The sequence below is a fragment of the Ursus maritimus genome, unplaced genomic scaffold (genome assembly GCF_017311325.1).
Source record: "Ursus maritimus isolate PB19 unplaced genomic scaffold, ASM1731132v1 scaffold_18, whole genome shotgun sequence".
NCBI classification, from domain to species: domain Eukaryota; kingdom Metazoa; phylum Chordata; class Mammalia; order Carnivora; family Ursidae; genus Ursus; species Ursus maritimus.
Genome location: NW_024424230.1, coordinates 8,606,624 through 8,631,574, shown reverse-complemented (window position 1 = coordinate 8,631,574; position 24,951 = coordinate 8,606,624). Strand labels below are relative to the sequence as shown.

The 24,951-nt window shown below is 35.6% G+C and overlaps 1 protein-coding gene across 3 annotated transcripts in view; it reads left to right on the top strand.

Moving 5' to 3' along the window:
• Positions 1-22,480, top strand: part of CCDC102B (coiled-coil domain containing 102B) — a 93,187-nt gene extending 70,707 nt beyond the window's left edge. Inside the window, exons 5-7 of one of the 3 annotated variants that reach the window (XM_040632444.1) lie at positions 7,006-7,215; positions 18,511-18,558; positions 21,843-22,480. In XM_040632444.1, coding sequence (XP_040488378.1) covers positions 7,006-7,215; positions 18,511-18,549 — 249 coding nt within the window. In that variant the 3' untranslated portion in view covers positions 18,550-18,558; positions 21,843-22,480. Of the gene's footprint in view, positions 1-7,005; positions 7,216-18,510; positions 18,559-18,753; positions 19,213-21,842 lie in introns of those variants that run through there. The other 2 variants (XM_008685881.2, XM_008685884.2) reach the window with 2 other exon arrangements.
• Positions 22,481-24,951: the final 2,471 nt, after the last annotated feature.

The following is a 24,951-nucleotide window of genomic DNA, read 5'->3' as shown; positions in this document are numbered from 1 at the left end:
TTTTATGTTTTGAAAGCTCGTTTCTTTTTTGGGGGCTTCATTATATTCCATTGTCTGGCCATCCTTCAATTTATCCCTTCTCCTACTGAAGGGCACCTTGGTTGCTTCAAGTTTTGTCAATTAGGCATAAAGCTGCAATAAACATCCTAGTGTGGGTTTGGGGAGTTTTTTATTTTTATTTTGTTATTTTTTAAATTTTTTGTACAGTTTTCTGTGTGGATGTACTTTTCAACTCCTTTGGGCAAATACCAAGGAGCATGATCGCCAGATAGTAAGATAAGAATATGTTTAGTTTTGTAAGAAACCACCAAACCGTCTTTCAAAGTGGCCATATTCTTTTGCATTCCCACCAGCAATGCAGGACAGTTCCTATGGCTCCACAATCTCACCAATGTTTGGTGTTGTCAGTGTTCTGGATTTTCACCATTCTAATAGGTGTGTACTCTTATCCCATTGTTTTAATTTGCATTTTCCTGATGTGATGTGTATGATGTGAAGCATCTTTTCCTATATTATTTCACATCTGTATATCTTCTTGGTAAGATCTCTGTTATCTGTAGATCTTGGGCCCATTATCAAATGGGTTGTTTTCTACTGTTGAATTTAAAGAATTCTTTGTGTATTTTGGATAACAGTCCTTTATCAGATATGGTTTTTCCAAATAGTTTCTTTCAGTCTTAGGCTTGTCTTCCCATTCTCGTGACATTGTTTTTCACAGAGCAGAAGTTTTTAATTTTAATGGTCTAGTTTATTAATTATTTATTTCATGAATCATGCCGTTGGCTATGTGTCTAAAAAGCCATCACCAAATCCATGGTCATCTAAATTTTCTCCTGTGCTATATGTTTTCTGTGAAATTTTGGAGTTTTGTGTTTTACATCTGGTTTGTGATACATTTTGAGTTAATTTTTTTAAGGGTGTAGTGTCTGTATCTAGATTATTTCTTTTGCATGTGGTTCCCTCTTCTTTAATTTAACTTTGGCACGCATTTTATTTCAAATAAGTTCTGGGGCTCTTTACTTTTAGAAATTCTCCAAAGATTTAAAATGAAATTAAAGTAACTAAAATACATGTGACATTGCACATTACTAAAACCATTTATTGTGCTCTTGACTTTTGGTAAAAGAGGATGTGAGCTATCACTGAGCTGTATTTAACTGTGGACAGGTGGGAAGTAGATTTTAATTTAGGAGAGAGTTTGTCCAATTCTTATTTATGATTTTCAGACTTAGAGAAAGAATGTTAAAAGACCCCGGGCTGGGATAACATCAGTAATATGCATACTGCATTAGGTTTTTTAATGTGAGTCTGCAGAATTGCTTTTCTTTTGAATTAATCTTCTGGTAGAGAAAGATGAAACAAGGCTCAAAACCCCAAAATACATCAAAAGAAAACATACTTTTGCTGTAATGTACTATTATGGATTCGAAATATGGTGGGTGCTATTGCAAAGGGATATACGTATGTTAGCAGCTGTTGGCATGGTATGGATATAATGAGCTCAGGATTGGAATCAGCGAGGAACTTTAGATGAACCATAGCTTGAGTTCTTTGTGTACCTTGAGAATTACTTCTACTCTTAAGGACCCCAGTTTCCTCATGGCAGGAAGTACAAATTTACAGGATTATTGGAAGGATAAGAAATAACCTATATAGCTCTTTACCAGAAAAATATATTACCCTCAGTAAAAGAGCAATAATCTCATATTGCTAGGAAATAGCAAGCTTCCTGCCTTTTACCTCTTACTTCCAAAATCACAGTTTGTAATGTGATTTTATGGCTGACTTGTCTGAAATGAAAATTCTGAATATTTGCAAATATATTATTGGAATATCCACATGGTTTTAGGTGACTCCTCACTATCCTGCAGAATGCCACATAGTACATTCTGTTGAGGGTTTTCTCAGTTGACAACGTCCATTTACAAAATGACTGTCATCTGGATAAAATATAAAAAAATTAATATACTGTTTTCATCTGTCATTATCTGATTTGGCTGTTGATATTTTTTTTCCTTATTTTTTTATTTTTTAAAAAAGATTTTTCTTTTATTTTTTTGAGAGAGAGAGAGAACAAGCAATGGGGAGGGGCAGAGGGAGGGAGAGAGAAACAGACTCCCCATTCAGCAGGAAGCCTGATGTGGGGCCCAATCCCAGAAGGCTGACGCTCAAGTGACTGAGCCACCCAGGCATCCCTGTTTTTTCCTTTAGGAAACAAATTTATTGCATGAAATATTTGAGTTTGGAATAAATATTTCCCCTAAATAATATAATTTCTGCCTCATAAGATTAGGCTGTAGGGAATATTTTCTATATTTTACAAGCGAAAAATGGAGTCTTTCAAGATAAAGAGAATTGGGACTCAACTGTAGGTCATTTGACTGGAAGTCTTCTCTCTGTATCACTGCATTCACGTTCCATGAAATGCAGCGGAGCTATGCCGAGAGCTATGAGTTAAGAGTAAATCTGAGAAATCCTACTGGTGTTGGGTACGGTAAGCTAAGTAACTGGCTCTTCTAGAATGCTTTCTTAATTTTGCTTTGTGTCTCATTGTTGTAATTGAAATCTGGGAAGGCTGTCTCCTAGAAACTACAATTGTGTACTTTCTCCTTCCTCCAGCAGTACTTACTGATCACTTACATAGCATGTGTCAGGTCCAGGCTGATGAACAAAATGGCATGGCTCTGGATTCATAAACTTACATTCTGGTTATTATATTGATTAGAATCTTGGATGTCCTTTCAATAGTATTAAGCAACAATAACATCAAGTGAATAGATGAAGATGTTTAGAAATGACCCCATAATTCTAACTTTAGGAATAATCACGGTATTACATTTTCCACGAGCAACTCAGATGATTCTTATGTTCACACTTACTTTCAAAAACCACTGCCTGCTTGTCTAGATTTCGTATCATACTCTAACCCACACCTAATCTTTCATGATAGAACTCTTGGCTCTTGTAATGTTCAACCCTATTTCCTGCTTCCTTTACTGGAACATTCTTGCCTTGTTCTGCCTCTTGACTTCTTAAACTTCAGATTTCAGCTTACATATTATTTCTTCAAATGACCTCTGATTGCCTAATTTATTGCAGGCCTTTCTTATAGCATTCAGGGGGTTTCATCCCTCATGAGTCTCTGCCCGATGTATACCTATATATTTATTTATATTTTGTCAATAGAACATTTGGTGTCTCTTATGTAAGAGATACTAAATAATATTTGTTAAACACCTGAATAGTTGTTTGGGTGTTTACATATTTTTCTCAATGTTTATTTTTTTTAATATTTTACTTATTTATTTGACAGAGGGAGAGACAGAGAGAATACAAGCAGGGGGCGTAGCAGGCAGAGGGAGAAGGAGAAGCAGGCTCCCCACAGAGCAGGCGGAGCCTGATGCGGGGCTTGACCTGAGCCAAAGGCAGACGCTTAACGACTGAGCCACCCAAGCGCCCCTATTCTCAATGTTTAATATGCATAACATTGGAAATCATTAAATCAACAAATATTTTACCAATTACTCTTAAGAGAATGTATTTTTACATTAAAAATTCTAGAAAACACTTTTTCAGTAGTTCCCATATTACCTGAAATTTATTTAACAATCGTACCCACTATTAGTTAAAATTCATAGTATATTAGATTTAGAATGAAAATATTTTAGGATTTTCTCTTGATCACTAAAAGCAAATCAATGGACTTCCATTTCAATTTGATATAATTATTAGAATTGCTTACAATAAATTCTGAAAGCTTAAAATAGTACCTGATTTTTACTTTTTAACTTGCATTCAGTTGAATGCCTTTTAAGATTTATTTATTTTGGAGAGAGAGAGAGAGAGACAGCACAAGCCGGTGGAAGGACAGAGGGAGAGAGCATATGGAGCAGACTCCCCACTGAGTGTGAAGCCCAAGGCTGCTCGATCTCACAACCCTGAGATCATGACCTGAACCGAAATCAAGAGTCCGAGGATTAACTGACTGAGCCACCCAAGCACCTCTCAGTTGAATGGCTTTTAATGTAATAGGTTTTCATGTGATTCTTAGAAAAGAATAATCTGATAAGAAAAAATTTTGTAAAATGAAAACAAAACTGTGTATAGTATTTATGATGTTCAAATTTCTATAGAATCTTTACTTTTTTACTGTGTGTTGTATACATAAATTTATGAAATAATTGCTGTGTCAATAACCTGCAAATAATCAGACATCATTATTTAAGATTTGTTGTTACAACTGAGAAAATCATTCCTTTATTTTTTTTTAAGGATTTGGAGTTTATTCATTCAAACCATCTGTTACTTATATAAAACCTGAGTTCTACCTGAAATCTGTTATCAGGTATAAAATTGACTTTGGTAATTTCTTTTAAATGCCTACAATTTCACAAAGCCTTGACATAACATATTTGTCCTTGGCCAGAAACACATATATTTTCCTAAAATTAATTTTTCATCACCAAGTTAATGACTTTTTGTTATAGCTTTATTATTTTCAATCTGGTAAGTGATGTGATGATAGTCAAAAAGTTTAAGCATTAATCTTAATAATTAAAAAAATGACATGTTGGTAATTGGATTTTGAAATACTGTTTTCACCTTGTATCCCCAACTAGATACCCCACATGTTAAACCACATCATCTAAAACTTGATCCCTGGGGTGCCTGGGTTGCTCATTCAGTTGAGTGTCCGAGTTGATTTCAGCTCAGGTCATGATCTCTCATGGTCCTGGGATGGAGCTGGTATCAGACTCCTCGATCAGCAGAGATGCTCTCTCTCCCTCTGTCCCTCCTCCCCCACTCGCATGCACAATCTCTCTCTCTCTCTCTCTCAAATAAATCTTCAAAAATAAAATAAAATTGGATCCCTTAGTTTATTACATTTAATTGATAAACAAGCTCTAGTCCCAAGAATATAATTTTTGTTTTCTGTTTTTTAGAAGCCAGAGCCTCTCTTAGATTTGGGAACAGAATATTTTCTACAATAATGGTGCAATTTTATGTATATGCAAAAGCAGATTTTAGAAATTTTTTAACTAAAATCCACTTCAAAAGATATTTTGAAGGCTAACATTTTTCTTTTATTTTAAAGTCTAACATTTTTAAAGTTGATTTTGATTAAGTTGATTTCTCTTTTAGAATTTAAAATCTCATGAAAATTACTTTATGATAGTCTAATGCTAATCAATACTTTGCAGTCAAGCTATTTGAAACTAACAATATAAAAATAAATAAATTCAATTTTTATCCTTTACAGTTTCAAAATGTCTCCTATTTTAATCATGTTACATAATTTGCAAGGCATTTTGAATAACTGATTTCATTAGTCCTTATAATTCCGTATATGTGGTGGGTCTGGTGTTCTCATCTTAATTTTATTTAAAAACAGGAACAGAAAGAAGAGATGTTTCAGAGTCAGCCAGTGAGAAAGTGACAGAATCAGGACTAGGTTCCAGTTGTTTTTCTACTGCAAAGAATGACTTCACCATACAAAGTTATGCTATAAAACTACTTCGACATTTGGATATACATATGCCCAAATATGTGGGAGAAATACCTATATAATTGTTTTTCCCAAATTATATTACCAGTGTTTCTTCCCTAGGTAGAATATTGCTATTCAAAGTGTTTTCTTCTCAATTTAATTAATTTTACTTTTCACAAACCCTGTCACATTGGGGAATAAATTGCATATATTGGGGAGATGAAGTTACCAGACTGAACTTACCCACAGAATCAATGGTGAAATCAAGATTAGAATTCAGAGCTCATGATTAGAATTTAGAGCTGAAAGAGCTACTAATCATTTCTACTTAACGATACCCAGAACAAGAAAAAAAAAAATCATAACAGCAAACATAATTCAACCTCACTATAATAATGAGCAACCATTTAAACATAATAAAACTGCATAAGATAAACACATTTGATATTGCCTCTTTAAAATCTAAATATAAAAATGTTAAAATAACAAAAACTGACTGACCAAAGAAGACATTAAAATTACCCTAAATCCATCAAATCAAAACTTCTAGAGGTGGGTTCTGGTCACTGGTAACTATAAACATCTCTTCAAGAGAATCTCATGTGCAGCCTTGATTGGGAACCATGGGATGAAAGCAGAGGTAAGCAAACGTTCTGTAAGGGGCTAGAGAGTAAATAATTGAGGCTTTGCTGGCTGTACGGTTTCTGTCCCAGCCGATCAACTCTGCCATTGTTAGTGTGAAAACAATCATAAACAAGATGTAAACCAATGAATGCGGCTGCATTCCGATACAACTGTGTTTGTGACACTGAAATTTGAATTTTATATAACATTAATGTGTCTGAAATAGTATTCTTTTATAAAATTTTTTCAACTACTAAAAAAAGAAAACCTTTATTATGGAATATACTAAAATAGATGGGTCAGATTTGGCCCCCTGGCCATGGTGGCCAACCTCTATTCCCTGGAAATCCAATTAACCACTCACTCGGTGTGTTTGACTGTATTTTATAGTACTCTAATTATGGAATTTATAATATTCTGTTACATTCACTTGTCTTTGTTCTCAGTGACCAGCATAATATGTGGAACTTGAAAGGTATAGTAAGGAAATAAGTAAATGAGTGAATGAATACATGAGCTATATCCATGCAACCAGAATTGCCAAAGAAATTATTTTGTGCCTTCTCAGTCGATAAATGTTCATCATTTAAGTGCCAATTGTTGGCAGAATACCACTGTTTTTCACTTGACATATTTACTTGACAAATATGGTCTGTATGGTTCTAGACATAGTCTCGTGAACCAAGAGGAAAGCTATATTTAACTAGGGCATGGCCTGGTTTTAGGACCTTTGTGTTGTTTGCAACTTTCCAGACAAATATGGTTTTCTTTTTTAAAAGTATAGAAATGCACGTATCTGTGAACCTTTCTTAGTGGGGGCTTTTTTGCTGGGTGCCTTGCCTTTTGGCAAGTACAAGTGCTACATGTTGCCTCTTTGTGTTTCCTGTGTTTAGCTAGAAAGATTGCAGGCTGAAAATATCTCAGAGTGGGACAAGAGGGAAATACTTGAAACAGAAAAACAAGGACTGGAAAAAGAAAATAGAAGGCTAAGGGCCCAGGTGAAAGAAATGGAAGAGCTCCTGGATGGGAAAAATAGATTCAGTGCAAACTCTCAAGACCCTGATTTCAAGACATCGCAGATTGAACCACAGGGACAAAACAAGGTATGGGTCCTCCTTAGAAGCAATGTTCTCACTCACTGTATGTGCCTCCTTGAAGCTTGGTAGATGCTGCCTTCCCTTTTACCCACCTCCAAACCTGAATATTTCCTTTTGTGCTATTTAACATCTGGTCTCTTGCTCTCTTTCTCATTGTAAGGTAGAATAACATTGTTCATGAATATGAACACAGAGTGTAACAAATTTTATATGACAATGTTAGAATAGGACAAATCTGACAGTTTCAAGCTTTTCCAAAAGGAAGAAAAAAGTAAAGGGATGGGCCTTTGTGTTTTTTGTTTCCTTTTATACATTTGTCTCAGTATTTTTCAAGCAATTGATCTTATTTCTCAATGAGTAAATTTCTCCATTAGTTTGAGCAGCTATGTAATAAGCATTTGTCAGTAGTGATAGTATCTGCATAAACATTTCAATTTAGCTGAAGTTTACTCTCCTCTGGTTCTTTTTAGTTTCAGAAAAATTATTTTGGAGTCAATTTAATGCATCATGTTGCAAATAGCTTTTATAGGCTATAGCATAAATATTAAAACTAGAATTAAATTCAACATCTGACTTTGAGAACTTCAGGTTTTTGGAATTGTTTTATCCTAAAGCCAATAGACATAATTCCTGCTATAGATGGGATTTTTTTAAATAAATAGTTTTTAGATTTAAAAAATAATCTCTTAATGGCAGCTGCAATTTGTGTGTTTTAGTGTCAACATGCTGCAAAACATTTGCATCTTGTTTCTATTTCTTCCATTAGAGTACCTTTAGTATCTTAACGCACAATTCTGTTATTTCACTCAATGTCTTTAAAAGTGAATTAAAAGTGAGTTTGATAAGTTCATATTTTTAATTATATAAGTAGTTCATACTCATATGAGCTCTAAAACCTAAGTGACCAGAAAAATTGAATTCCATATCACTTTTCCTTATTCTTTGTGATTCTAGGGATTAATTGCAAATGCAAGATTAAATTGCCTTGGAGTTCTGTGACTTGGCAGTGCAGATATCTAAAGTGAAATGTTATAGTCAGTAATCATAATTTTCATTATATGGATTCAGAAACCAGTCATAATAGTGTATTTGATTCTGACATATACAACTGATAAATCTGCAGAGATGATTTGTGCAGATTTCTGCTTGTGAATTTGATCATCAAAATGCCGGTTTGCATTTGACTCACTTGAACAGAACAAGCCTTTATATTATACTTTGTGTCAGTCACTGCTGTAGAAACTGGGTGATGTGAAGATTAGTGACATTATCCCTGCCCAGCCTAGGCTTAAAATCTATATAGGGAGATAAACACATAAATTATTATCAGTAGTATATCATGATGATTGCTGATAAAGTAGAATGGGAATACAGAGGAAGTAATTCATTCTATTTCATTTTGATTCCTATCTAGTTACATCACCATGTTATAAAGTATGTCAGTTAGGAAATATGAGGGTTGATTGGGGACTGCTTGGAACTGGCATACACGTCAGTTGGCATGTCCTGTCAGCAGGGCACAGAGTCCAGACCTGAGCTCTTTGGGACAAGTGTAGTTCTTCAGCTTAGAAATAAACAGAACTTGGAAACTGAAGATTCTGAAAGGTCTGACCACGGTGGGTGTGGTCATCAGTCAGAAAACTATTTCTTAACTATATATTCTCTCCAGGAAGAGGTGTTGATGATTCTTACACTCTTCATTAAGAATTCAGACTCACTGCTTGAACCAAAATAATTACTTACCATAGAGCAGCTGCAGGTCAAAATCCTTGGTGCCACAGAGATCCCCACTGGGGTCAAGATTCAAATGTCCCCAAATGCCAAATAAAAGCTGTATATAAAACATGCCTAAGTCCAGAGAATACTGTAGATTTTATTATAACATGAAGTCAAATTGTAATTTTAACATTATTTTAATAAAAACTAATTTATATGTATATAAATTATGCATGGAGTATCATATAGGAGTATCATGTGTACATAGGTATATAATTACCATATAGAAGCACAATAAATGCGAATATAATTTCTATGTATCAGTGACACTGGAAAGATGTGCTGACATGTGACAAAACAGTAACCACTCAATTATCAGTCTCTAAAAGAGGTGTAAAGTCTCTTATTACATTATCTTTTTATCTAATCACATTTAACAAGTGTCTGTGACAGACACAAAATTGCCTGCTATTCACAGAAATCTCCAAATCAATAAATTGTGTTAATTTCTTGACCTTTAACATTCTCACTGTTCAGTGATTTATTTTAAGAATTTATTCTTACTTATACAAGAGGGGAAGAATTTCTCATATATATTTGAAATACATAGTGCTATATTTTGCATATATTTTTGCATTTTTGGCTTTAGTATTATAGGGAATAAATTTTTAAAGAAAGTATCTTTTCATTTTATTTTATTTTTTTTAAAGATTTTATTTACTTATTTGACACAGAGAGAGAGAGCACAAGCAGTGGGAGCAGCAAACAAAGGGAGAGGGAGATGCAGGCCCTCCGCTGAGCAAGGAGCCCGATGCGGGGCTCGATCCCAGGACCGTGGGATCATGACCTGAACTGAAGGCAGATACTTAACCAACGGAGCCACCCAGGCGCCCCTATCTTTTCATTTTAAATGACACTATTGGGGCACCTGGGTGGCTCCGTTGGTTAAGGGTCTACCTTTGGCTCAGGTCACGATCTCGGGGTCCTGGGATGGAGCCCTGCATCAGGCTGCCTGTGGAGTCTCTTCTCCATTTGCACCCCCGACCCACTCCACCCCTCCCTGCACACTCTCTCTCTCTTAAATAAATAAAATATTAAAAAAATAAAATAAGTTGTGCTGTAAATTTAAAGACAAAGATTCTCCTTAACACAAGTATCTCATGACATGAATCTCCATCTTGTGGTTGTTTTATGTCCTATGTTGAGGCTCTGTGTGCATCAATCTTTTACAATTAAAAAAACCCAGCAGTACACCTGAACTTTTAATGACTAGACTGGAGAATTACTAATCAGTACGAACATTTGAGAGGTGAGACCATGCCTACAAGAGACACAGAGCGAAGGAAGTATCAAGACAACTGGTAAATCGCGTGATTAAGAAAAGAACATCTTCACCAGGGCTTGGTGAGAAGAAAAAGAAAACGAAACTTTAAGGACTTCACGAATTTTAATCTCTTCCTGAGCTTTTTAATTCCACCTCCCTTCCTCCCTTTGTTCACTTCCAGGAACTTTTAGGAGGACAGAGAGAAAAGGAGAGGAGAAGAGAAGAGAAGACAAATGAGAGACAAAGAAGGGAAAAGTGAAGTGTGTGCCCAGTATAGTGAGAAGATATAACAAAATAACCACAATGGGAACAAACACAAATAAGCTAATATTTATCAAAGTATCTCCTGATTTTGCTGTAATAGAGAAAAGTAGAATTGTAATTCCCAACCATTTTCCTAAATATGATTCCTATCCTATAAATGCTGACTTACTTTATTTACTTTATTGAGTGAGACAGGTTTTTGTCCTTGGAAAGCCTCAATTCTGTTCATATGCAGTATATGTATTCTCCATTCCAAATAATACTTCTTAAAGTGAAAAGTTATTGGAAAAAGTGGTCAATATTCTACGGGGTAAAGCCCCATGAACTAGTCAACATGCCACTCATGAAGTTTTTTGGAGGCTTGTTTTCTCAGATCATTCTGGCAACTGAATCCCTTCCTTCAGGTCACACTATGGGTCATTTTCAGAAAGTTAATGTGACAGAGGGGTAATTGATGTGTCTTGGGAAAATGATGAATTAATCTAAGAGTGGAAAGGCCGTCAAAGTCAATTCCTAATGAATTTACTTTTCTGACAGTATCCATTCCTTGAGTAGGAATGATATTATATTTATTTTGTTTAGTAACTTTACCCTCAAAAATATTTTCATTCAGAGGTTTAGCAGGCAAAGCTATGGATTCGTTAACTTTTCCTCATTCACTATTTCTTTTTCAAAACCTTCTTTGCTCATAAAATTATTGAATAATTTAAGAATAAAAATAATATCTATTCTTAAACTTATAAAATAGTAATAATTTAAATATAGAATAACAATTTTATGTTACAGATAGGGTCATTCATGTTTTTCTTTAACAGTTCTTACATAGCTCTGCTTCCTGAGCTACACTAGAAATTTTAATTTTTAATATAGTGATTAGTAAAACTGTATTACCATAGAGACTTTTGGATATATGGAAATTCTTAACCCTTTCATATATGGAATATATTTTGTGTATAAAAATGAAAATAATTCCTTTTGAAGAATGTCTTCTTTGTAGCAAAACACTAAGCTACACCTGGGTGTCTTTTATGAATTGATAACTTAGTTACTTCATAAAACTCAGAAACACATCCATGATTTTGTATACATTTTAACAAAAGTCATTGGGATTGTATGGGTTGAGCAGAACAATGTTCTTTTCCCCCAAGAATTTCTGAAGCTACCAGAGATAGACTCTTTATTTTTTTTTTTAAGATTTTATTTATTTATTTGACAGAGAGACAGCCAGTGAGAGACGGAACACAAGCAGGGGGAGTGGGAGAGGAAGAAGCAGGCTCCCAGTGGAGAAGCCTGATGTGGGGCTCGATCCCAGAACACTGGGATCACGTCCTGAGCCGAAGGCAGACGCTTGAGGACTAAGCCACCCAGGCGCCCCCCAGAGATAGACTCTTAAGTACTGTTTATGAAGGTCATAAGGAGGTGTCTACTGAAAGTTCCCACTGGATTGAAATAAATCAATATACTACACAATAGGGTGGCATATTCTCTGATATAATATGACTGCCCTCACTCACCCTTCAATACACACATGCATGCCGCAAACAAACACACACGCACTATACAACAAATTGATTTTTAAAAATAAACTCTAAAATAGGAGTTTTATTTTTTCTTTCTGTTTTGTGATTCTCCACTGGAGCATAGGCACACAAATAAAACTTTGTATATATGAAGCTTTGTTTCTAGGAATATATTATCGCTGGGTGGGATTTCAGTTCTTCTAAAAAAAAAAGCAAATGCCGTCATAACTTATTAAATTAAAATTATGAATAGTAAATCCCAACCCCTACTACAGTGTTTGCCACACCTTCTTAAATATGTGTCAAATGAATAAATAAATAAATTTATGTTCCATTTTCATTGTTTAAATTTCATTGTACATTTTGATTTATCTTTAGTTCTTTTACCTTCCTTATTATTCTATGTTAGAGGGCAATGAGGTCCATAAGGTTTTTGGGGGCTTGTAATACTTTTCAAAGTCTTTCCTGTATACTGGATCATTGATATTTTATCCGATAGCCAATTAAAACCAAGATGCAAATTTTGACATTTTAGGTCACTTATATTTTGTAGATTTAGAACTTCATGAAATTTTATAATATAAATTGTGACATTCAGATATGAAATTATATCATTTTGTGTTTGATATGTCTAGTGTACTACTAATAATCCACTATATTATTACGAAATGATTGGCAGTTCACATAGCTGTTATCGGTGGATTTATATTAGCTTGATTTAAAGCAACGATAAAAAATAATATTTAGTTTCTAATTTAAAATGATGAAACACTGTGGTTAAAATACTTCTTTAAAACTAAAGCTAAAATTCAAATTAAAAATAAAACTATAAGATGAGGGGAAAACCCATAGATCTGAGACATTTTATTTTGTTTTTCTTCTTTTCCTTTTTCTTAAAGTGAAATTACATTACATAAAATTAAACATTTTAAAGTGAATAACTTAGTGGCATTTAGTACATTCACAACTTTCCACAACTACCACCTCTAACTGATTCCAGAACATTTTCATCATCCCCAAGGGAAACCCAGTAAGCATTATACAGCAGCTGCCCATCCCTCGCTTCCCTGAACCTCCAGCAACCGCAGGTCTGTTCTCTGTCTCTATGGATTTACGTGTTCTGGATATTTCATATGAATGGGATCGTACAACCTGTAATTTTCTGTGTCCTGCTTCTTTAATTTACATATAAGGTGTTCAAGGTTCGTGTGTACATCAGTACTTCATTTTCCTTTTGGTTGCGTAGTATTTAATTCTGTGGGTATACAACAATTTGTTCATCCATTTATGTGCCAGTGGACACTTGGGTTGTTTTCATCATTTGGCTCTTTTGAATGGCGCTATTATAAACATACATGTGCATTTATTTGAATACCTGCTTTCAGTTCTTTTAGGTAGGAGGAATTAACTAGGAGTGGAATTTCAGGGTCATACGGTAGTTCTATATTTAATGTTTGAAGGAACCAAGGAGTTTTTTTTCCCACAGTGCCTGAACAGTAATATTCCTGTCACATGTATGAGAGTTCCTAGCTCTCCATATCCTCAGAAACACTTGTTCTTTTTTGGTTTTTGTTTTATCTTTTTAAAATTATTCTCATCCTAGTGGGTGTGTAGTGTGGTATCTTGTGATAGATTTGATTAGCATTTCCCTCATGACTAATGACTTAAAAATCCTTCCTTGTGCCTTATATATCTTTTTTGGAGAAATGTCTATTCAAGCTCTTTACCCCTTTTTTTAAACATAAGGTTGTTTGCCTTTCTGTTGCTGAGTTGTAAGAGTTCTTTATGTAGTCTGGATATTAAATCCTTATCATATATTTGATTTCCCAGCATTTTCCACCATTCTTTAGTTTGTCTTTTCACTTTCTTGGGAATGTCTTCTGATGTATGCAGTTTTTAATTTTGATAAATTCCAGTATATCTATTTTTCTTTGGTTGTTTGTTCTTTTAAAGTTTCATTTCTAGGAGTCCATTGCTGAATCCAAGGTTGTGTAGATTTAACCCCTATGTTTTCTTCTAAGACTTTTATAGTTTAACCTGTTATATTTAAGTCATTGACCTATTTTGAGTTAATTTATACACATATAGTATAAGATAGGAATCCAACTTCATTATTTTACATATGGCTACCCAGTTGCTTCAGCACCATGTGTTGAAGAGACTTTATTTCTCCAATTCAATGGTCCTGGTACCTTGTAGTTTATAGATGTATGGGCTTATTTCTGGAGGCTCAGTTTCATTCCATTGATCCACCTGGTTAGCATTATGCCAGTACCACACTGTTTTGATTACTGTACCTTTGTAATAAATTTTGAAATCAAGAAATATGACTCCTTCAACTTTCTTCTTCTTTTTCATTATCATTTTGGATATTTGGAGCCAATTGAAATTCCATATGAATTTGAAGATTAGCTTTTTCATTTCTGAAAAAAAAATGCAGTAGGGCTTTGGATTGGGACTCCATTGAATCTGTAGGTGACTTTTGGGAATATTGAGAAGTGCTGAATGTGTATGTCCCTCCAAAGTTCATATGTTGAAACCTTATTGCAAATGTGATGGTATTTAGAAGTGATGCTTTGGGGAGGTGATTAGGTCTGACAGCAGAGCCCTCATGAATGGAATTAGTGGCTCTATGAAAGAGACTCCAGAGAGCATCTGCATTATTATCCAGTGAAAGTGGTAACCGCTAAATGTGTGATTCAGCAAATCTATAACAGGAAAATGGGACCAGAGGTTAGAGAATGAAAGAATAAAATTCTTATCCTGGTCCATGCTCAATATTTTGGCCGAATAGTACTTCGTGCTTTTGTTTTCTCATTTTTAAGAAAAGAGTCTGGAATAAATAGCCAAGATTCTTCCAGCACCAAAATTCCATTATCCTATTATGTTTTCCAAAATTTAGCTACTAGGTTTAAATAAAAGCACTAATTTGGGTTCATGAGGACAATACAATATTTCTTTAGAATTTCGGTTTATTTTCACTAAAATAGCTTTTGGCTCCTGATACAGCTTAGTGTACTCTTTCCACTTGCTGGATATATTTCTTTTTAATTCATGCAGTTAAATTTAATATGGTTGTTGACATAATTGAGAGATTTTTCATTTCATATTTCTCTGCTACTGCCCATCACTTTCTGTTTCCCTATCGTTTTATTTTGCTTAATTTAATGGTATTTAAATCCCCAAAGCATTTGGCAGGCTTTTTAATTCTCTCTAAATTCTAGGAAAACAGAGAACAGGAAACATCAATATATCAGTAACCAACAACAATCATCTCTGCTTTTTAACCAACTTTAATTTAATTTTCCATTACAAAGTTCCATGTTTGTGTGTGTGTGTGCATGCACACACGTGTGAAGAAGATTCTATTTTAGTGTAACGTGAATCAATAAAGAATAATTACAAATCACATTCATATTTCACATTCAGCTCCTTTTCTAGCATTCTGAAGTTGTGTTATTCCATGTATGTTCAGAATTCACAAGATAGAGAGAAGGAATTTAAAAATAGATTAGATGTTCTTATCTCCTGGAGCAATGTTTCCTGAAGTTGGATCATGGTCCTACTGTACCAAATAGGGTGCTTTCTGAAAATGAAAATTCTAAATTAATAGGCATGTAACTTGGGAAGTAGGCAGGTATATATATTTTAAGAAGTAGCTAGGTGTCCATTCACTGATGAATGGATAAGGAAAATGTGGTATATATACACAATGGAATATTACTCAGCCATAAAAAGAATGAAATCTTGCCATTTGCAATGTTATGGAAGGAGCTAGAAAGTATGATGCTAAGTGAAATAAATCAGTCACAGAAAGACAAATACCATATGATTTCACTCATATGTGGAATTTAAGAAACAAAACAAATGAGCAAAGGGGAAAGAAAAGATAGAGGCAAACCAAGAAATAGCCTCTTAACTACAGAGAACAAACTGATGGTTACGAGAGAGGAGGGAGCGGGGGCAGGGTGTTGGGTGAAATAGGTGATGGGGATTAAGGAGGGCACTTGTGGTGATGAGCACCAGGTGTCTTATGGACGTGTTGAATCACTGTATTGTACACCTGAAACTAATATTACGCTGTACATTAATTAACTGGAATTTGAATAAAAATTTTAAAAAATTATTTTCACAGCCAAAAAATAAGTAAAAGTAAAATGTTGATAGATTTAGACAAACTCTCCCCCCAAAAAAGTATCTAGATGATTTCTATGTCCACTAACTTGGAAAACCACAGGTTAACACATGGTGTTTTCAAAATGGATTATAATGCCCTTTGTAATAACTGTAAATGACTTTAGGTTATTTCTGATTTGGCATTATTGAAGAGTGTGTGAGTGTGTGTGTAACTTTAGTAATTATGGTAAATACCTTTTGTTAATGACAATTTCAAATTACTTTCAAGGATGTTTTATACACTTCATAGTTAACTTAAATAAACATCACAAATAAAATTTATTTTCCTCCTGCACTAATACTTGAAAATCTGGTTGTCTGTGCTGGAGGCAAATTGGTGCCTGTTTTGGTGGCATGTCCTTGACAACATGGGGAATGAGCAGGGAAATGTGAGAGGTCTGCTGTGCCAAGGTGAAGCAGGTGTGGGGGAACAGTAGCATATGGAGAAATAATTAGCTGGCTGAGTCTGTGTTACAAGAATAATTTTACCTTAAGCCAGTTAAAATTAATTATCCTACCTTAAGCCAGATAGAATTAATTCAATTTCTCCCAAAGAAACTGTTTATTTGGCTCGATTTGGGCAGACGTAGCTGGAATGTTTTTTAGCCACATTAATGAACATTTCATAATTAGAACTATGTCCTTTGGCTCTGTATACAAATAGGAAAAAAGAAAGAAAATTTGGATTTACAGAATTTTAAAGCCCAAATGTGTCCTTTTCTCCAGATAATTATCTGAGTTTTAATGTTTCCTGAATGAGTCACTGCTTATTAGCTTAACTTGTACCATATGAGGATGCCTTTTTCATTCTTTTTATTAGATTTGTCTTATCCACTTTTTTTATTAGCATGTAATCCATTTTAAGATAAAATTCATTTCAGTTTTTATTTTTAATGATTATAAAGGAAATATCAGAGTATTTTTTTTCAAAACTAGATAAAAACATTTTCAGTTTTTTCTGTGATGAGGCAATATGAATTTTCAAATGGTGCTATTCATTCCATTACTTATTTCACATGTGTTTGTACTATATAATTTTCAAAGTACAGAAGAAGAATGTTAAGACATAGTTTTATAAAAGGTAAGGTATCTCATCTATTATATGTTAAAAAAATGCATTTGAAATCAGGTATCTATTCTTTCATTTGTTTATTGATTAATTCAACAAACATTTGCTGAACTCAGAATTTGGTTGTAGGTATCCAAAAACAGATAAAGAATAGAAAGGTATATAATACAAGGAATCTGATGACTTAGGACTTGGGGGGCAAACTCCATGTTGGATATACAGGAATGACCCCTGGTGGACCACCACAGAATAGGCCTAACTAGAGGATGGGTTCCTCAGAGAAGGTATCAGGAAGAGACAGAGTTCCATGACACTGTTTCATCGCTGTCGCCGTGGTCACTCTACCTTAGCTACAAGATGGGGATACAAGTCACCCTATGACCGGACTTGCCAGATCTGTAATTTTTTTTTTTTTAAGATTTTATTTATTTATTGAACAGAGGGAGACACAGCTAGAGAGGGCATACCAGCAGGGGGAGTGGGAGAGGGAGAAGCAGTCTTCCCGCTGAGCGGGGAGCCCGATGCGGGGCTCGATCCCAGGACCCTGGGATCACACCCTGAGCCAAAGGCAGATGCTTAATGACTGAGCCACCCAGGCGCCCCAGCACTGTAATTTCTTGTTGCTACTCTTCCCCCACTGAGATCAGCTCCAAATTCAGGCCTTGCTTGAGCATATTTCTTTTCCAGCATCTAAAGCTTATCTGGAGCTCTAGCTGTAAGAGATTCAAGAAAATGTAGGTGTTTAGTAATCCAGGAGGGAAAACTAAAAGAACACTGGAATAGATGTTGAGACAGCCAATCTATATTTCAGACACGCACAGTGTAGGTAGGGAATGTAAGGGTGGCAAGACACACAATGTAACAGCTGTCCTCATGAAACCTACAGTCAAATCAAATAATCAGCAAAGAAGTCTATAATGGCGACTGTGTTAAATGCTGCAAATTAATAGATTTATGTCATTGCTTCTTCGTGGGAAATGATGCAGAATGAGATCAGAAAGGAGAAAGGAAGTCATCCCCCAGAGATGCCTGGTGTAAGAGCTTTCCATACCAAGTGAATAAGTTCAGGGGCATATTTGCTTTGAATGAAGTTTGGGGAAAACCAGTGAAATCTACTTTTCTGAGATCCTTCTAAGTATGTGGGGTAGAGGAGAAACATGACTGTTGGGGAGAGAGAACTTGGAAGAAAGCTGCGGTTCTGAGGCTCTAAAATCCTGTCTACTACTTCGTAGGTCCCTGGCTTGGTGATGAAGCTCCCAGGACTGATCTGAAGACTGCTGGTAAGCAAGGGGAGGAGGCGTGCTAGCAAAAGTCCATGTGCTGTGGAAAGGGTGGGGAAGGCACAAAAAAAGAAGTCATGGGATCTCCTAAATTGACTTTTAAGTACTCCCCACAAATGATCTGGTGGCTATACTTAGTCTGTGTAGCTAAAGGAATTGTCCTGTTATGACCTTTACTTGTTGCTTTATCCTTAGGTCCTGTTGTTCGTCTCTGTCCAGATTTTTTGCACTGAAATTAAAGTACCTTTCTATGTCGTTTTAGGGACTTTATCTATCAATTCAGATTATTCTTGGTGTATGCTAATGATATAGCTTAGTTTCTGTAATGATTAAGCCTGTACCAAATTGTTATTTTGGAAGTTTTCTGTTAGTATCTGCAGCAGAATACTTGTTGATTACTTATTCATCTAAGAATGACGACATTTTGCTCTGTACCTTTATCTCTTTTTATTCCAAACATTGTACACTATAATCAGTATTCACCTCACCATAGAAATAGAGTTATTTTTATTGGGATACAATCTGAAAATAAATCTCATCTTCAAGTAGAATATAGACAGGATGACACTTATGTCAGACTATGTCCCACCATTTTATTTGCTATATGCACACTATAGAATTCATATACAGAGAAATATATAATACATATTACATATATACCTATTATATATATATATATATATGTAATATATATAAAACATCCCCCCATTACACACACAGACATGCAGAGCTACATATACATAAGAAAAGTGTAACAATGTGGTAGGCCAAATATTGATAAATCCAAGTTGATAAAGACAATTAGGAAGTTCCTAAGGTTTTTTATTAGGATAATGATCTGGTCATCTGAGATCAGAAGATATAAAATTTACGCTTAAATCTTTATTTTATCAAGGCAAAACATAAATGTGTTTGGAGATTCACCATCATTTTATCTTATTAGTGGGTGGCTGTTGTTTGGGAAACGCTAACATCTATTCACCTGGCTTCTACTTAACATACAGTTTTTTCCTCTAGGATTAACTCCACCCCCAAATTTCAGGCTACATCCTTTGGTTAAGGTTGGATAGGTGATTCATGTTTATCTAATCAAAACATTTAAGTTTTCCAGGCACACATGCTAGTATGGGCAGGTAATCACACCAGAGACAATTAAATGTAATGATGCTTAGACTTCTTGAAGAGACACACTTTCTTGTTGTTAAAAATTAAACTTAAAGATTGTAAAAAACATCATACTTTCACTGGGAGCTGCATGAGAAGGAGTTGAGGCATGGAGAGGGGCCTGACGAGGTGACATAATGAGCCTCTCTGGCTTAAGCCATAGACTGGATTAAGATACCCCTGGGAATTGCAAATAACGCTGCTATAAACAGAGGGGTGCATGTATCCCTTTGAATTAGTGTGTTTATATTCTTTGGGTAGATACCCAGTAGTGAGATTACTGGCTCGTAGGGTAGTTCTATTTTTAACTTTTCGAGGAATCTCCATACTGCACCAGTTTGCATTCCCACCAACAGTGCGTGAGTGTTCCTTTTTCTCCACATCCTCGCCAACACTTGTTGTTTCTTGTGTTTTGATTTTAGCCATTCTGACAGGTATGAGGTAATGTCTCATTGTAGTTTTGATTTATTTACAATAGCCAAATTATGGAAGGAGCCCAAAGGTCCATCAATTGATGAATGGATAAAGAAGAGGTGGTGTATATATATATATATATATATATATACACACACACACACAAAATATTATATATATATACCAATATATATATAAACCAATATATATATAAACCAAGAAACAGACTCTTAACTATAGAGAACAAACTGATGGTTACCAGAGGGGTGGTGGGTGGGGGGGATGAGTGAAATAAGTGATGAGAATTAAGGAGTACACTTGTATTGAGCACCGAGTGTTATATGGAATTGTTGAATCACTATATTGTACACCTGAAACAAATATAATACTGTATGTTAACTATACTGGCATTAAAATAAAAACTTAATAATAAAACCCCTAGGATTTTCAGTTGTGTCCATGAATTTTCTTCTCCATTAAAGAAAATTTGAATTGAGTTTCCAATAAATTCCAATAAATAAAAATGTGTTTTCCAACAAATCAAAACAGTTGCAATAATAATAGCAAATATATTCTTTTTAAAAGGGAATTAAAAAAAGGATAAAAGGGAATTTTAAAGGAATATGTAGTTTAAATAAAAAATAAACTCCTTTGTTTCAAGAAAACCAAGGAATCGATCTCTAAGTTTGTTAATCATTATTAGGGTAGGCAAGTGGTATTTAGCTTTTAGCCAGCAAGTGTCTATTATATATAAACATAAAAGGGGAATGACACGAACATATCTACATACACAGGTGTGGTGAATAGCACATTGTGGAATATGGATAGATGTTTTTTTTCACATCCATGTTGGAGAAAACTATTCCCTAATATATTTGGTAGATTTATCTCCTGTTTGAAGAGATATATTCCATGATATATTTTTATTACTTAAATGTCATAAATGTCATAATTTTAAATAATTTCCCCAACTACTAGTTATCAACACTTTATATAAAATGCTAATGAAACTAGGTTATTCAATGTGTGTGTGTGTGTGTGTGTGTATACACAAATATTTGGAAGGGATACACACTAGTAGAAGATGGATTAAAAAGTTTATTATATTGGCCACAGTCTTATTAGCAGAAGTGCTGCTTCCTCTTATGGCAATACCTTAGAGAAATAAATATAGCTTTGTCATCTGTTTTTACCCACAGTAAGCTGAAAAACATTGGCTTCCTCATAAACTCTACTAGGTGTATTTCAGTAATTAATTATTAAAATTTTGGAAATTCAGAAGTAGCATTGTGGTGTCTAGAAAAAGTGTTCACCTTATTATAGTAGTGAGTATCCTGGGATTTACGGAGAGTCAACATACAGAACTATGTTCCCCTCAAAATTCTTTTATTCTCCTAGAGACACACAGTATGAAGTCAAACTCTGCTACAAGTTTAGTGTCAAAGGAAACTTTTCCTATTTAAGCCCTCGTTATGATTCTCTTAGTGTTTGTGGATGTGAGGTGAGATCATTATACAGTTTATCCAACAAAAATGATGTTGAGGTAAGTGTAGTTTATTCACATCTATGGTTTCAAGATGTGTGAGAGAATAACTTCAATGTTTGCCGTGGTGAACTTTGTATACATTCTTGCATTCTTGTTTTATAACAGGTCTTAATTACCAAGATGCTATGGGTATTTCAAAATTTTGGTTCAATTTTGGCAGGAATCTGAAGGTCGCTATATCCTGAAGAACCACATTATTAAACCTTAAAAGAGTCACCCAGTTCCTCTTATAGTCACTACGGACAGAAAATCAAACAAACGAAACCTGTCTTCATGGATTTTGCATCTTAGTGAGTAATAGAGATAACAATATACAATATGTAAGTATGTATTCTTTATGAGGAAGAATGTCAATTTCACGGAGCAAGCAATATAGCAAGATTCCAAAGGAGACAACTAGAGTTCTCATAACAAATCATCGCAAACCTGTTCCTTAAACGTCGGAAGTTTATTCTCTCACAGTTCTGTAGGCCAGAAAATCAAAGTGGAGTTGCCAACAGTGCCTCTCTCCCTCCAACGGGCTCTTGGGGAGAATCCTTGCCTGCCTCATCCGGCTTCTGGTGACTTATTTTTCTTTTACTTACGGCCACATAACCCCCAGTCTCTGCCTCCATCTTTGCCTGGCATTCTTCCCCATGTTTCTGTTTCTGACTTTTAAGCACTGCAGTCATTGCATTTAAAACACATCTTAAATCCAGGATGATCTCATCATGAAATCCTTAATTATATCTCTAAAGACCATTTCTAAGTAAGGTCATATGCATAGTTCCTGGAGTTAGGACTTAGACGTATCTTTTTATGGACACAATTCAATACACTGAAACGACTGATAAACAGATTCATTTGCCAGTACTCCCCATGTGCTGCAAGTAGACAAAATTCAGTGGATCAGAGCACGAGTGTTACAACACAGCAAAGGGCAAAGGTACCAGCATGGTTGGGTTAGTTCCCTTGTCTCCAAGTCCCACTAAGTGATGTATGAACCAGAGGTGGCTCCATATGCCCTCGGCAGCATGAGGGCTGAGCCAGGTGCCCTTTTCTAGAGATTGAATAGCAGTAAAGGAGTCATGTTGTGGTCACCTTGACCAACTTAGCTACCTACGTGACTAGCTACTTCAGAGTGCATTCAGCAATGATGTGCAGGGACATTCAGGGTCATAGTCAACTGCCTCTTTCAACAATTGACCCCTCGGTCCTATATATTCTTGGCAAATTTAAATTTTTATAACTGTACGCTGATGATAAAATAATGGTCCCAAAGTTGTCTACACTCTACCCCTGGAATTTCAGAATGTGTTGTTTTATATGGCAAAAGGAAATTTGCAGGTGGAATTAAGACCGCTAATCAGCTGACATTAAATAGAGAGATTAACCTGGAATATCTCCGTGGGGCCAATGTAATCACAGGGGTCCTTAAATGTGAAAAAGTCAGGCAAGAGAGTTCATCAGAGAGCTGTAGAACATGAGGGACTTGACCTAGTATTGCCATCTTTGAAGATGGAGGAAGGGGGCCATAAGCCAAAGATACACAGGATAGCAGGCTGAGGATTGCACTCAGTGTCTACAACCCAAAAAAGTCTCTTCAGTGACAACCAACAAGGAAACAGTGACCTCCATCCCACAACCTCAAGGAGCTAACTTCTGCCAACATTCTCTGATTAAAGAAACAGTTTTCCCCCCAGAACCTACAAAGAACAATGCAGCTCTGTCAACACCTTGGCTTTAGCCAAGTGAGACCCATGTCAGATTTCTGACCTCCAGAATTCTAAGATAATATATATGTGTTGTCTAACCAGTGAATTTGCTATAATTTCTTGCACAACATTGGGGAACCACCCCAATGCTACTGCTCTGCCACTTGGATTTGATACTCTAATAAAGGCTGAGACCAATTGCATTCAATTTTCATGTAACACTTGATCAGTGCTGTTATCAACAGAATTCCAATCAGCAGGATGAGGCCAACCAGCACTGCTGACCTCAGCATGCACCTCAGCCTATGGAATAAGCCCTGGAGGGGAGTGGTGGGTCTTATTTCAGATAACTGTTTAACCTTCTTTTCTTATGGCATGTTACATCCCAATAGTAGAATTAATCCAGATACAATGAGAAGTGTTGGCAACCCTATCTCTCTTTCTTGTCCAGCTAGAATGTAGCTTATGAGTTTCTCATTATAACCCATACAAGGGTTACTGATCTAGGGTTTGTGTTATCTCACTGTGGACCTAGGCTACTCCAGTTTGGGATTTGCCATTGAACTTGCTTTGGCTTAGTATTACATTGATTTGGTTAAGCCACAAGAACATTGTCACAAGATATTTGCAGCTTCAATAACCATGCATAACAAAACTCAAAATCAATTGGGGGCCAGAAGAAGCATCTGAATTTGCATCAGTCCAATGAAACAAAGTTGTCCCACGCTGTGTACGTGTGAATGCACGAGGGTGGTCTGCATTTATGAGCAGTCGTTGGAGGCATAAAGCCCAATCCACCTGGCTACACCCATATGGGCTTTTCCGTTCCCTGGAGGGCCTGAATAGGGAAAACAAACTCTGCGGTGAGTCAGGTGGCTAGCTGCAGTTCCTGCTTGACATAGGTGGGCCGGGTAAGTAATATACAGGAATAATATACTGAATACGGCTTCTACTAATTGAGTGGTAATTGAGTATGTACCATGCCTTGTGTTGGGTATAGCACAAACACGGCATCATATAAAATCTGCTGATAGTCTTTTTTTAAAGATTTATTTATTTTAGAGATCGTGGAGCCCAACGCAGGGCTCGATTTCACAACCCTGAGATCATGACCAGAGCAGAAACTAAGAGTTGGACACTTAGGGGACTGAGCCATCCAGTCCCCCCCTCCCCCATAGTGTGTTATCATTCCCATCGTAAGGCTGCGAAACTTGAAATTCTGTGAGGTTAAGTAACACAGCCAATGAGAAAAGGAGCCTGTATTCAAACTTAGGTTTGAAGTGAAAGAAAAGCAATGAAGAAAAAAGTTATTGGAATCATGTTGCCTTCCCATGAACCAGAAATTTAAAAATTAGAAGCAACCTTGGCAACAAAATTGCATTAAGCTTGTTGTCGTCCTATCACCTGGAAAATAATATCACACATGAGTAGCCACCAATGCAGAGTACAGGGCATCCTGGGACTGGATTTGTCTGCATCTGCAGGGGTTGGATTCATAATGGATACATGAAACCCAGGGGATGCCTTTAATTTACTAACTATGACAAGGGATCTCTGGCTCTCATCAGCAAAACT